This window comes from Scyliorhinus torazame, chromosome 10 (assembly GCF_047496885.1).
Source record: "Scyliorhinus torazame isolate Kashiwa2021f chromosome 10, sScyTor2.1, whole genome shotgun sequence".
Lineage (NCBI taxonomy): Eukaryota > Metazoa > Chordata > Chondrichthyes > Carcharhiniformes > Scyliorhinidae > Scyliorhinus > Scyliorhinus torazame.
The window spans coordinates 82,116,528-82,129,800 of record NC_092716.1 but is presented as its reverse complement, the minus strand read 5'-3'; the positions used below and the strand labels follow the sequence as shown (position 1 = coordinate 82,129,800).

The 13,273-nt window shown below is 50.3% G+C and overlaps 1 protein-coding gene across 1 annotated transcript in view; it reads left to right on the top strand.

Moving 5' to 3' along the window:
* LOC140430228 (dynein axonemal heavy chain 5-like) overlaps positions 1-13,273 on the top strand; it is a 502,949-nt gene that overhangs the window by 324,437 nt on the left and 165,239 nt on the right. Inside the window, exons 59-60 of the mRNA XM_072517658.1 lie at positions 9,789-9,965; positions 13,067-13,267. Of these exons, the coding sequence (XP_072373759.1) occupies positions 9,789-9,965; positions 13,067-13,267 (378 nt within the window). The remainder of the gene's footprint in view (positions 1-9,788; positions 9,966-13,066; positions 13,268-13,273) is intronic.

Genomic DNA, 13,273 nt, shown 5'->3' with positions numbered 1-13,273 from the left:
GTCGGCCGCCGGGGTACGCCACATAGGCGTACTGCAGGTTCGCGTGGAGAAGGTGAACCCTCTCGACCAACGGGTCCGATTTGTGCGCCCGCACATGTCTCCGGAGCAAGATGGGTCCTGGGGCTGCCAGCCAGGTCGGCAGCGACGTTCCGGAGGACGACTTCCTAGGGAAGACAAGGAGGCGCTCGTGCGGCGTTTGGTTAGTGGTGGTACACAGCAGCGACCGGATGGAGTGGAGAGCATCCGGGAGGACTTCCTGCCACCGGGAAACTGGGAGATCCCTGGACCGTAGGGCCAGTAGGACGGTCTTCCAGACCGTGCCGTTCTCCCTCTCTACCTGCCCGTTCCCCCGGGGGTTGTAGCTGGTCGTCCTGCTCGAGGCTATGCCCTTGCTGAGCAGGAACTGACGCAGCTCGTCACTCATGAAGGAGGACCCCCTGTCGCTATGGATGTACGCGGGGAAACCGAACAGGGTAAAGATGGTGCCAAGGGCTTTAATGACTGTGGTCGCTGTCATGTCGGGGCAGGGGATGGCAAAGGGGAAACGGGAGTACTCGTCCACCACGTTCAGGAAGTATGCGTTGTGGTCAGTGGAGGGGAGGGGCCCTTTGAAATCCAAACTGAGGCATTCAAAGGAGCGGGAAGCCTTGCTCAGGTGCGTTCTATCCGGCCTGAAAAAGTGCGGTTTGCACTCTGCGCAGATGTGGCAGTTCCTGGTGACTGTACAGACCTCCTCCACAGAGTAGGGGAGGTTGCGGGACTTTACGAAATGGTAGAATCGAGTGACCCCCGGGTGGCAGAGGTCCTCGTGGAGGGCTTGGAGGCGGTCTATTTGTGCGTTGGCACATGTGCCGCGGGATAGGGCATCGGACGGCTCATTCAGCTTTCCGGGACGATACAAGATCTCATAATTGTAGGTGGAGAGTTCGATCCTCCACCTTAAGATCTTGTCATTCTTAATTTTGCCCCGCTGTGCATTATCGAACATAAAGGCTACCGACCGTTGGTTGGTGAGGAGAGTGAATCACCTGCCGGCCAGGTAATGCCTCCAATGTCGGACAGCTTCCACTATGGCTTGGGCTTCCTTTTCCACTGAGGAGTGGCGGATTTCTGAGTCGTGGAGGGTCCGGGAGAAAAAGGCCATGGGTCTGCCCGCTTGGTTAAGGGTGGCCGCCAGAGCTACATCGGATGCATCGCTCTCGACCTGGAGGGGGAGGGACTCGTCGATGGCGCGCATCGTGGCCTTTGCGATATCTGCTTTGATGCGGCTGAAGGCCTGGCGAGCCTCTGTCGACAGGGGGAAGGTAGTGGACTGTATTAGCGGGCGGGCCTTGTCTGCGTACTGGGCGTAATATGAAAAGAAGCCCAGGCAACGTTCAGGGCTTTGGAGTAGTGGGGGAGGGTAAATTCCATAAGGGGGCGCATGCGTTTGGGGCCGGGGCCTATTACTCCATTGCGCACTATGTATCCCAGGATGGCCAAACGGTTTGTGCTAAAAACGCATTTTTCCTCGTTATATGTGAGGTTCAGGGCGTTAGCGGTCTGGAGGAACTTTTGGAGGTTGGCGTCGTGGTCCTGCTGATCGTGGCCGCAGATGGTTATGTTGTCGAGATACGGGAACGTGGCCTGCAACCCGTGCTGGTCAACCATTTGGTCCATCTCCCGTTGGAAGACCGAGACCCCGTTCGTGACGCCAAATGGGACCCTTAGGAAGTGGTATCGACGCCCGTCTGCCTCGAAGGCGGGGTACTTGCAGTCACCTGGGCGGATAGGGAGCTGGTGGTAGGCGGACTTGAGGTCCACGGTGGAAAAGACCTTATACTGAGCAATCCGATTGACCATGTCGGATATGCGGGGGAGAGGGTACGCATCTAGCTGCGTGTACCTGTTGATGGTCTGACTATAGTCTACGACCATCCTTTGCTTCTCCCTGGTCTTTACGACTACCACCTGGGCTCTCCAGTGACTATTGCTGGCCTGGATTATGCCTTCCTTCAGCAACCGCTGGACTTCAGACCGAATAAATGTCCGGTCCTGGGCGCTGTACCTTCTGCTCCTAGTGGCGACGGGTTTGCAATCCGGGGTGAGGTTTGCAAACAAGGATGGCGGTTCAACCTTGAGAGTTGCGAGGCCGCAGATAATGAGTGGGGGTGTTGGGCCGCCAAATTGGAATGTTAGGCTCTGAAGGTTACATTGGAAGTCTAATCCCAGTAATGTGGGCGCGCAGAGTTGGGGCAGGACGTAGAGCCTGTAGTTCTTAAACTCCCTCCCTTTCATCATTAGGTTTGCGATGCAGAACCCTTTGATCTCCACTGAGTGGGATCCTGCAGCTAGGGAAATCTTTTGCATGCTTGGATGGATGGTCAGAAAACAGCGTCTTACCGTGTCTGGGTGAATAAAACGTTTAGTGCTCCCGGAGTCGATCAGGCATGGCGTCTCGTATCCGTTGACCAGCACCGTTGTTGTCGTCGTCTGGAGCGTCTGGGGCCGCGATTGATCCAGTGTCACCAAAGCCAGTCGTGGTAGTAGTGTCGCGGCGTCTTCTTCGGACCCCATGGAGCCGTCGATGCTGGGGTCCTTTGTTGTCAACCAAGATGGTGGCGTCCATGAATCGCACGCGGCCGGGGTGGACAAAATGGCCACCCCCATGGGTCGCACGTGGTCGGGGGTGGACAAAATGGCCACCCCCATGAATCACACGTGGCTGGGGGGGTCACAAGATGGCGGCGCCCATCCTCCCCTCGTGGTGCCCGGGACCCAAAATGGCGGTGCCTGCGGGTCGCACATGGGGCGCTGGGAGGGTTGGAGGGTGTTTGGGGTGTGCTGTCCTCGTTCTTCTCCGGGGATTGCGGCGACCCCCCGGGACCGGCACACTGCCGCAAAATGGCCCTTTTTGCCGCAGTTTTTACAAGTAGCTGCGCGGGCCGGGCAGCGCTGCCGGGGGTGTTTCACTTATCCGCAAAAATAGCAGCGGGCCCCCCCGGGATGGTCTGGCGCTTCAACCGCGCAAGCTTGCAGGGGGGGGGTGCCGGGGAGTTGGTCGCGACGGGGGTCCACGGAGCCCAAGGGGCTGCCGCGCGGTCGGGGCCATAGGCGCGGGCGTTTTGGGAGGCCACATCAAGGGAGGCTGCAAGGGCCCGTGCCTCTGAGAGTCCTAGCGATTCTCTTTCTAAAAGTCTTTGACGAATTTGGGGAGAGTTCATACCTGCCACGAATGCATCACGAATTAGCAGGTCCGTGTGTTCGATCGCGTTCACCGGCGGGCAGTTACAGTCTCGTCCCAAAATTAGCAGCCGCCGGAGAATTCCTCGAGCGATTCTCCGGGAATTTGCCGTCTCGTCGTGAGTTGGTGGCGAGCGTAGATCTGGTTTACAGGCCGAACGTAGATGCCCTTCAGCATTGCGAGCGCCGTCGGGAAATCCTCTGCGTCTTCTATTAGTGAGTAAATTTCCGGGCTTACCCTCGAATGCAGGACCTTCATTTTCTGCTCTACCGTGATCCGTCCGGGGGCCGTTCGGAGGTAGCCTTCAAAGCATGCTTGCCAGTGTTTGAATACGGCCGCCGAGTTCGCTGCGTGAGGGCTGATCCGCAGGCACTCCGGGGCGATCCGGAGCTCCATAGTCTTTTAAGCTCGCTTAATAAATTGTAGCGCACAATGACTTACGCGAGACGAGAAGCGATGAATTCGATCTCGGCTTTATTAAGCGAGACTTGTCCCCAGCAGCTCAGTAACAGAATGAGGCTGCGGGGAGAAGCTCGGGCTCTTATACTCCGCCTCCAGGACCTGTCAGCCAATAGCCTCTCGGCTTCACAGGTACCACATTACCCCTAATACATACCACCACACTGTCTCTGTGAGAAATCTTTTATGAACTGACTGTAAGATGGCAGCTTACAGAGATTCCCTCATGGCAGAGGTCACATGACGACAGAGAGCCTGATAGGCCAGGTAGTCCTGTTGCATTCCAAAACCCAAACATTCCCCTTTCCTAACAAACAGAAGGCACTTTTGCATGCATGATCACGAGTAAGTGAGGTTTTTTTTAAAGTATTTGTTTTTGATTTTCATTAGTATTGATAACAAAAAAAAAAGAAAACACCAGGAAACATATACAAGAACATGAGACATATTGACAGTAAAATCCAAATGGTCGGTTACAACAAACATACCATTAACTATATACATGCTACCGCCTTGCATAAAACCAAATTAAAGGTGTGATTGAGGCAACAAAGACCTAACCTATAAGTTGCCGTGGCATAATCAATGGTTTTCCCCCGCCCCCCCCCCCCCTCCTTCCTCAGAACCCTTTACTCCCTCTATACTAGATCCCCATGTATTCTGGGTGTTGCCTCCTCTCCTCTCTCCCCCTCCTTCTTTTCCCCTGTCTAGTTCAGTCCTCCCTGTCCTCCCTGTGTCTCCCCCACCCCCCGCTTAGTTAGTTGCTGGCCATGAATAGGTCCTCGAAGAGGTTGTTGAATTGCCTCCATGTATTGTGGAGTGGAAGCCTTCTTCTGATTCCTTGATGGTAAATTTTATTTTCTCCACTTTGAGGAATTCCACCAGGTCGGACAGCCAATCCGCGGCTTTGGATGATCTCCAACCGAGCAGGAGTCTCTGGCGGGCGATCAGGGAGGCAAAGGCTAGGATGTCTGCCCCTCTCCCCATAAAGAGTCCTCATTGTTCCGACACCCCAAAGACCGCCACCAACTGCCACCGCATGTCTCCAACCTCAATCCCACAACCCTGGACATGGCTTTAAAAAAGGCGGCCCAGTACCTGACAAGTTTGGGTGTGGTTGGCCGGGCCTCCCTGGCCCCTGAACACATTTGTCCTCCACTTCCGGGAAGAACCCACTTATGCGTGTTGTGGTCAAGTGCTCCCTGTGCATTACCTTTAGCTGAGTTAGGCTCAGGCCTGCGCAGGAGGAAGTAGAGTTCACCCTGCATAGTGCTTCGATTCAGAGTCCTCCCCCTATCTCCATGGCTAGCTCTTCCTCCCACCTGTTCCGTGTCATGCCCAGCAGCCCATACCTCCTGTAACATTCATCTGTACATCACAGAATCACAGAATAATGCAGTGCAGAAGACGTCCTTCGGCCCATCGAGTCTGAACTGACGCATGCAAAACACCTGACCTGTCTACCGAATCCCATTTTCCAGCACTTGGCCCATTGCCTTGGATGTTATGAGGTGCCAAGTGCTCATCCAGGTACGTTATAAAAGATATGAGACAACCCGCCTCTAGCACCCTCCCAGGCAGTGCATTCCAGACCGTCACCTCCCTCTGGGTAAAAACGTTTTTCTTTAAATCCCCCTTAAACCTCTTGCCCCTAACCTTGAACTTGTGTCCCCTTGTAACTGACCTTGCAACTAAGGAGAATAGCTGCTCCCTATCTACCCTGTCCATGCCCTTCATGATCTTGTACACCTTAATCAGGTCACCCCTCAGTCTTCTCTGTTCCAGCGGAAAAAAAACAAGCCTATCCAACCTCTCCTCATAACTTAAATGTTCCATCCCAGGCAACACCCTGATGAATTGCCTCTGCAACCCCCCCCCCCCCCCAGTGTAATGACATCTTTCCTGTGATGTGGCGACCAGAATTGCACCAGAATTGCGATCGGTACTCCAGCTGTGGCCTCACCAAAGATCTATACAATTCCAACATGACCTCCCTGCTTTTGTAATCTATTCCTCGATTGGGAAAGACAAGTGTCCCATAAGCCCGTTTCACCACCTTATTAACCTGCCCTTCTGCCTTCAGAGATTTATGAACAAACATGCCAAGGTCCCTTTGTTCCTCAGAACTTCCCAGTGTCATGCCGTTCATTGAATACATCCTTGTCAAATTACTCCTTTCAAAGTGATATCACCTCACACTTTCAGGGTTAAATTCCATCTGCCACTTATCTGCCCATTTGGCCATCCCGTCTATATCTTCCTGTAACCCAAGACACTCAACCTCACTGTTAACCACCCGGCCAATCTTTGTGTCATCTGCAAACTTACTGACCCTATCCCCCACATAGTCATCTATGTCATTTATATAAATGACAAACAATAGAGGACCCAGCACAGATCTCTGTGGTACGCTACTGGAACTGGCTTCCAGTCACTGAAGCAGTCTGTCATCACCCTCTGTCTCCTACTGCTAAGCCAATTTTGAACCCCCTTATTAAGTTACTCTGTATCCTATGTGTATTTGCCTTCTTTATAAGTCTCCCATGTGGGACCTTGTCAAAGGCTTTGCTGAAATCCATGTACACTATTGTGGTGAAACCACTGTGTTGTATTGTGCTGCCACAGTATTACATGTTGTACAGTATTGCCACTATATTACATGTTGTACGGTTTTGGCTCTGCCCGTGGCTCCTCCCCCTAGGGCCTGGGTATATAAGCTGCCGATCTCTCACACTGCCTCATTCCGGGGCATGCTGCCAGCTCTGTTGTCAGCCAATTAAAGCCATAGTTAATTCACTCTGCATTTTCCGTCTTAATTGATGGCGTATCATCTATACTACCCTCAACTGCACTACCCTCATTAACACAGCTTGTCACATGCTCAAAAAATTCAATCAAATTTGTTAGGCTTGACCTTCCTCTGACAAAGCCATGTTGACTATTCCTGATCAAACCTTGCCTCTTCAAGTGGAGATAGATTCTTTCCTTCAGAATTTTCTCCAATAGTTCCTCTATCACTGACGTGAGACTCATTGGTCTGTAGTTCTCTGGCTAGTATCTACAACCTTTCTTAAATAGTGGGAGCACATTCGCTGTTCTCCAGTTCTTTGGCACCTCACCCGTGGCTAGAGAGGAATTAAAAATTTGGGTCAGCGCAATTACTGTCCCTAATTCGCCTGATGCTAGCAGCCTTTCCAGTCGGGTGTGTCGAGGTAGCTGGGGGAATGTTGAGCCCTCCTTGCAGAGGAAGTTCCTTAGTTGTAGGTATCGGAGCTCATTCCCTTTCAGGAGCTGGAACTTTTCTGTTAGTTCCAGGCTCGCTACTCTACCATCAGTACACCTTCGCCCTGTCTCCACATTTTAAAGGAGGCATCTATTGTTGCTGGAGTGAATTTATGGTTTTTACAGAGGGTGGTTGTCGTGGACATTACACCAAGATTGTAATGGTGCCTGAGTTGGTTCCAGGTCCTTTGCATGGCCACCACTACTGGGCTTCTTGAGTATTTGGTTGGGAGAAATAGGAGTGGGACCATGGCCAGTGCTCGGAGGGAAATCCCCATACACGAGATCTCCTCCATTCGCACCCACTCCGCCTCTGGCACTCTCACCCATTCCCGTACCTTTTCTACGTTTGCCGCCCCTTGGTATAATAGAGGTTCAGCAGAGCCAAGCCCCAATATTCCTCCTTCTTTGCAGCACACTTTTATGGATCCTTGTTTTTTTCCCACCCACACAAACAGGATAATTAATTTATCTAGCTTGATGAAGAAGGCCTTGGGGATGATGATCAGGAGGGATCTGAATAGGAAGTGGAATTTTGGCAGCACGTTCATTTTTATTATCTCCCGCCAGGGTGAGTGGGAGTGAGTCCCACTTCTGCAGGTCACTCATTACCTTTTCCAATAGGCTTGACAGGTTCACTTATGGAGCTGTGTCCAGTCGTGGGCGATCTGGATTGGAACTTGGTTTGGGCTAGTTTGAACGGCAGTGTCCCCAGCTCTGGTTCTCCCCTCCTCCCTGTGGGTTCATGGGGAAGAGTTTGCTCTTGCTCAGGTTACGTTTGTCCCCGGGAAGGCTCTGAACTCCCTTCCATTATTCCTCCCATGCTGGCTAGGGCGTTCGAGACGTAGAGGAGCAGGGAATCCTCATAGAGTGAGACTCTGTGCTCTCTGTTTCCTCTTTGGATGCTTTTCCACCCCTTTGATGACCTAAGGGTGAGAGTCAGTAGCTTGATTGCCAGGGCAAATAGTGGCGATGAAATTGGGCACCCCTGCCTCATGCTTCTGTGCAGCGGGAAGTATTCCGAGCTGGGGTTGGGTTTATCCATCTTGGGTCCAGTGCACAGTTGAAGTCTCCCCCCATGATGAGCCGGCGGGAGTCGAGGTTGGGGATCTGCTCCACTGTTTTTTTTTAATGAAGTCGGTGTCATCCCAGTTAGGGGGGAATATATTTTCAAGAACCACCAGTGTCCCTTCCAGGATCCCGCTAACCGTCATGTATCGTCCCCTTGGGTCCGTCGCTATAAAGGCTGTCCCATCCCTCTCCATTGCTATAGTGAAAGTCAATGAATTGTGGTCACTATCTCCAAAGTGCTCTCCCACAACCAAATCTAACACTTGGCCCCGTTCATTACCCCGTACCAAATCCAATGTGGCCCCGCCTCTTGTCGGTCTATCCACATATTGTGTGAGGAAACCCTCCTGCACACACTGGATAAAAACATTTTATTTGCAGTCTTCGGTATTTGTTTGCTTTTCATTGTCCTTTTTCAGCCGCTTTTAGCAGATTTGAACATTTCTGTCTGCCTTTCTGAACTGCATCTCCTCTGCAGCATTTCCAGGACTTCAAAACTCTATTTTCCCTCCATTCCTGGCACCATGTTTCATGTTCAAAGACAGCAGTCCTTCTTCGTGTCTGGCTCAGTGAGAGATCTTTACTGAACTGATTGGAAGGTGGCAGCTTGCAGAGATTTCCTCATGGCAGAGGTCACATGATGACAACAAACCAGATAGGCCAAGCTGTACTGTTGTATTTCAAAATCCAAACATCCCCCTCCTCAGGAAGGAAGATGCAAAATATACATGCCACAGATTGGTGAGATGCAAGCTTGCGCCTGATCCAGAATGCATTCTCTGATTTCTTAAACCATTTCATTTCTCTCCTGGTTGCCTTTGTGTGGTGGTATGTATTAGGGGTAATACAGTACACCACGTGTCGACAGGCTATTGGTGGAGGGATGCGAGGTCCTGATAGGATCTGCCACCTACTGGACTCCACCCAGAAATGCCGGTATAAGAACCCAGTTTTTCCCTCCATTTCCCTCAGCAGCTGCATTCTGTAACCACGCTGCTGGGGATAAAGTTCTGCTTAATAAAGACTTCAATTGACATTACCTCAACCTGCCTCGCGTCATATTGACGGTGCTACACTTTGTAAGATCACCCAAAACCCCGTGTTTCATCCCCTAACTCACTCCAAGCCCTAGTGACCTCACTAGCTCCACGTGCAGTTTTAAAATTCTGATTTTTATCGTCAAAATTCTGCATGGCCTTTTATCTCTGTAATCTTTGTTGTAAGATGCTGTGTGTAGTTTGGTAAAAGAGATTGGGAGTCTTGTTTAGTTTAACAGTAAGTGTCTGTTATCCAATCATAACTGTGCACATAAATACAGTCTATAAGGTCTAAACTAGGAGTAGTCTCCATGTTTGCCTCTGCACAGGTCTATGTCCAGTACAACACTGCCCTCTAGATTTGGATCATGTGATCCTTTACATGATCAGTCCCACATTAACCTTTTCAATGCCAGACCCTTATACTACAATATTCTCCATTATTTCAACCATCTGAGAAGTTTGCTTTCCTCTAATTCTGGCCTTATACATCATTTAACTTCCTTTACCTGATCAGTGGCATCCATGTCTTCAGCCATCTAAGATGGATGTGCTATAATGTATTCCTACCACTGTCTACATGGCACAAGCAAGGTTAATGTTTCAGAAAGATGAGGTACATTAGTACATTCTGAAGTTGGAAGGAAATCTAGTTACAGATCCTTTACACAAATATGAGTACTTAATAATGGTATTTATAAACTGTTGCTTCATAGGTGCTGAAAGAGGTGACTCTGAAGGCTCAGGCCTCAGAGAAAGTGAAAATGGAAGTACAAAGGGTGAAAGACCGAGCCCAGGCGATTGTGGACAGTATATCTGCAGATAAGGCAGTGGCTGAGCAAAAACTTGAAGCTGCCAGACCAGCACTGGAAGAAGCTGAGGCTGCACTGCAGGTGAGCAAGGGCAACATGTAGGGTATGATTCGGCCACTGTGTTGCACCTGGCACAGAGCCGGACACGATGGGCGAATCACAGGAGAATACCTAAATTCATGGTTGATCTTGCTGGGCGAGATCCAGATAATGATAATGGCTCCTTTAAGTGTGCCAATGCCACATTCACCCAGCTCCTGGGAGTCACCGGCCGCATCAGCGAGGCTTCGACTGGGTGCTAATTAGTACTTGTCTTCACAAGCGGAGGCCAGTCATGGTGGCCACTCGGGGGTCTCAAAGGCCATTAGATCCCCTGGATAGTCGGGGTCACAATAGGAAATACCCTGGCACTCCAGCACCCAAATACCCTGGCAGTGCCAACTCAGCACCATGGTTGGCACTGCCAGGGTTCCAGGGGCACTTCCTGTGTGTCAGGATGGGGGTTCCAGATTGGTACTGCCAAGGGTCATGGCCAGAGAGTGGGCATGTGCATGAAAGGGGTGGTGAGGGGAGTATGATGGGTGGACGGGTGAAGGGAGGTACAAAGGGCCTCATAAATGTTGGGGGGGGGGTGAAGGGGGCCAAAAGGGAGGGTATGGGCCCTCAGAAGGGGGCCTCCAGTGACCCAATAGTGGGGTGTCCTCTTTGGGGAGGGGGTAATGTCCATATCTGCGAGGGATGGTATTGCCCATGGAAGAAGGGTGTGGGGCACCCTCCAGCTCACCTAGAGATCAGGGCACCCTTTCAAAATGGTGTCTTATCTTTGAATATCTGGTCTCACCGGCAAGTTCAGCTCTCCACTGCAGAAAAACATTTCAAAGCATGGGCTAGACCGGGAAGACACTCCCAAGGTCCCCAAAAATGATTTGAGTGTGGGTGAATCCAGGTCTGGATCTCACCCACAAAGCTGGAGGGAAAAACCCTGCCAAACTCGCCCAAAATGACACTTAGAAATTTGTTGGATGAAATGTGCCCATAGTGTCATATCTGTGAAGGTATTTCGATAACAGGAATCACACTAAAATATAATAAAAGTATGATAGCTCAGAAACCTGCTTGCAGTGAGGCATTTTAAATGTTCATTCATTCCAGACTTGCTGCTTGCAATCTCCAGTGTTAATACTTCTTGATATTATTTCAAAGTATGTGCAATGATCCATTTAGATTGAGGGGACTTTTTATCCTCAGACATCCAAACCAGTCCAGTCAATACCAAATATTGCATCGGGGTTCACTTTCATCTGTGCCTGGATGCTTGGGCAACGTAATTACTATTGAATCCACAGAATCCTTAGAGTGCAGAAGGAGACCATTTGGCACATCAGTCGGAATTCTCTGGCCGTTTGCTGTTGGTGGGATCTCTGGCCCTGCTGGCAGCACACACCCCGCTCGTGGGTTTCCCAGCGGCTTGGGGTGGCTTCAATGGGAATTCCCATTGACAAGCAGTGAAAGTAGAGAATCCCAGCGCCAGCAAACGGCATGACAAATTCTCCGTTTTCACTGGTAGCGGGATGGAGTCGCAACAGCGAATCCAGCCCACGGGTCTGCACTGGCTCTCTGAAAGAGCTCCCTACCTTGGCCCAATCCCCAGCCCTATCCCCGTAATCCCACGCAACGATCATGGCCAATCCACCTAACCTGCGCATCTTTGGATTTATCCATTGGGATCAGTATAAATTACAGGGATGGCCTTGTTTATTTACACACACACTGCATTTTTACCACAACAAGTCCTGTTTAGACACAGGATAATTGGATCATCTGCACGGTAATGGGATGAAATCCTCATTTGTTTGGAGTAACCTGGGAGTCGACATTGTGGGGCAGAATTGGCCTTTCTGCATTGTCCTCCGAAAAGATATTTATACACAGAAAGCAAGAGATGATCAGTGGAAACTGTTGCTCCCTTCACCATTCAAAGCAGTACAGTGGGGCCGAACGTCAATAAAAATGTCTGAAACTGCTGGTGAGAAGCAATCTTGCAGTAAAGAAGAAAGGCTGAGAAATGGTAATGTATACTCAGATCACATCTCTTTATAAGAATATGACAATTGGATGGAAAATATTTTCACGAAGGTGAATCTGACTGCCTAAACGAAATGTTCCTCCCGGTCGAGTTTTGGATGCTTACAATTTTGTTAAAAATAACTCTCTCTTCAAATGTACTGTGCCACAATCAGGTCGGAAATGAATCTGACCCATGTAGTGAGTCCCCAAACTTGATAAAATTGTTCGGGAAGGGTTGATGTTTTCGTATAGAAAGACAATATTGACAGAGTTCGGCCGAATTTCCTGGCTGGGTTGTGATCCAGACGATGGCTCCAATTCTTGGCTGGGAAGCCAGAAGTTACTGTGACTGAATGGTATGCATGATCTTCTCAGTGGTAGCCAATTAAGAAGCCAACTCTCGGAGCCCGGGCCGACAGACCAGGGAAATGGGTGGCCCAATTGAAGGGCTCACAGCGATGTCTGGTTGGCAGCCACCCACTTGGAGAGGGAAGCACGGCTGAGGCAAAATGGAGGCGCACTCTTGCAGCATGGGGAATAATTATAAATCATGCATGGTCAAGATGCCAGCCAACATTGTGGAAAGAGTACCTTCCACTGGATGGTTTGAAGCCATGACTGTGATGGTCGTATCGCAACAGACGTGTGCTGGGGTGAGTGAGAAAGGGGGCCAATGGCCTTCAGACATGCCCCCCAGGAAACCACCTCCAAATGTCAGTCTCTGATCTCAATGGAGACATGTCAGAAAGATCCCAGCAGTGCCACAACCTCTACCCAGTTGACCAATTAATTGGCTACCCTTGCTGGGTGGCGTGACTGGTAACCTCTGCCTCATTGACCCACCGTCCATCAAGATCACTTGGAGGCAGGAACACATTGGGTGGTCAAACTGAAATCCTATTTTACAAGTTTTTTTCATGGTCTACTTCTCAAACCATCTCTGCAGGACCAGAAAGTTTAGTGCAGTGATTCATATTCAGCTTCCTTCAAAAACCTCTAAATGTCTGGTACAGAACCTCGTTGCCGATCAGGTGCCTGTTCTCCTGTACAGGAAGAATGATAAAGGAATGGACTCCATCTTATTATCATTAATCTATTTCTTCTAAACATTGCAGACAATTAAACCAGCTGACATAACCTTAGTGCGAACACTTGCTCGCCCTCCTCACCTGATTATGAGAATAATGGACTGTGTGCTGCTGCTTTTCCAAAGGAAGCTGAACTCAGTGAAATTTGATGCAGAAAGGAACTGTGTTACTCCATCATGGCAGGAATCACTGAAACTTATGGCAGGAAACCTCCTGCAAGCATTACAGGTACTG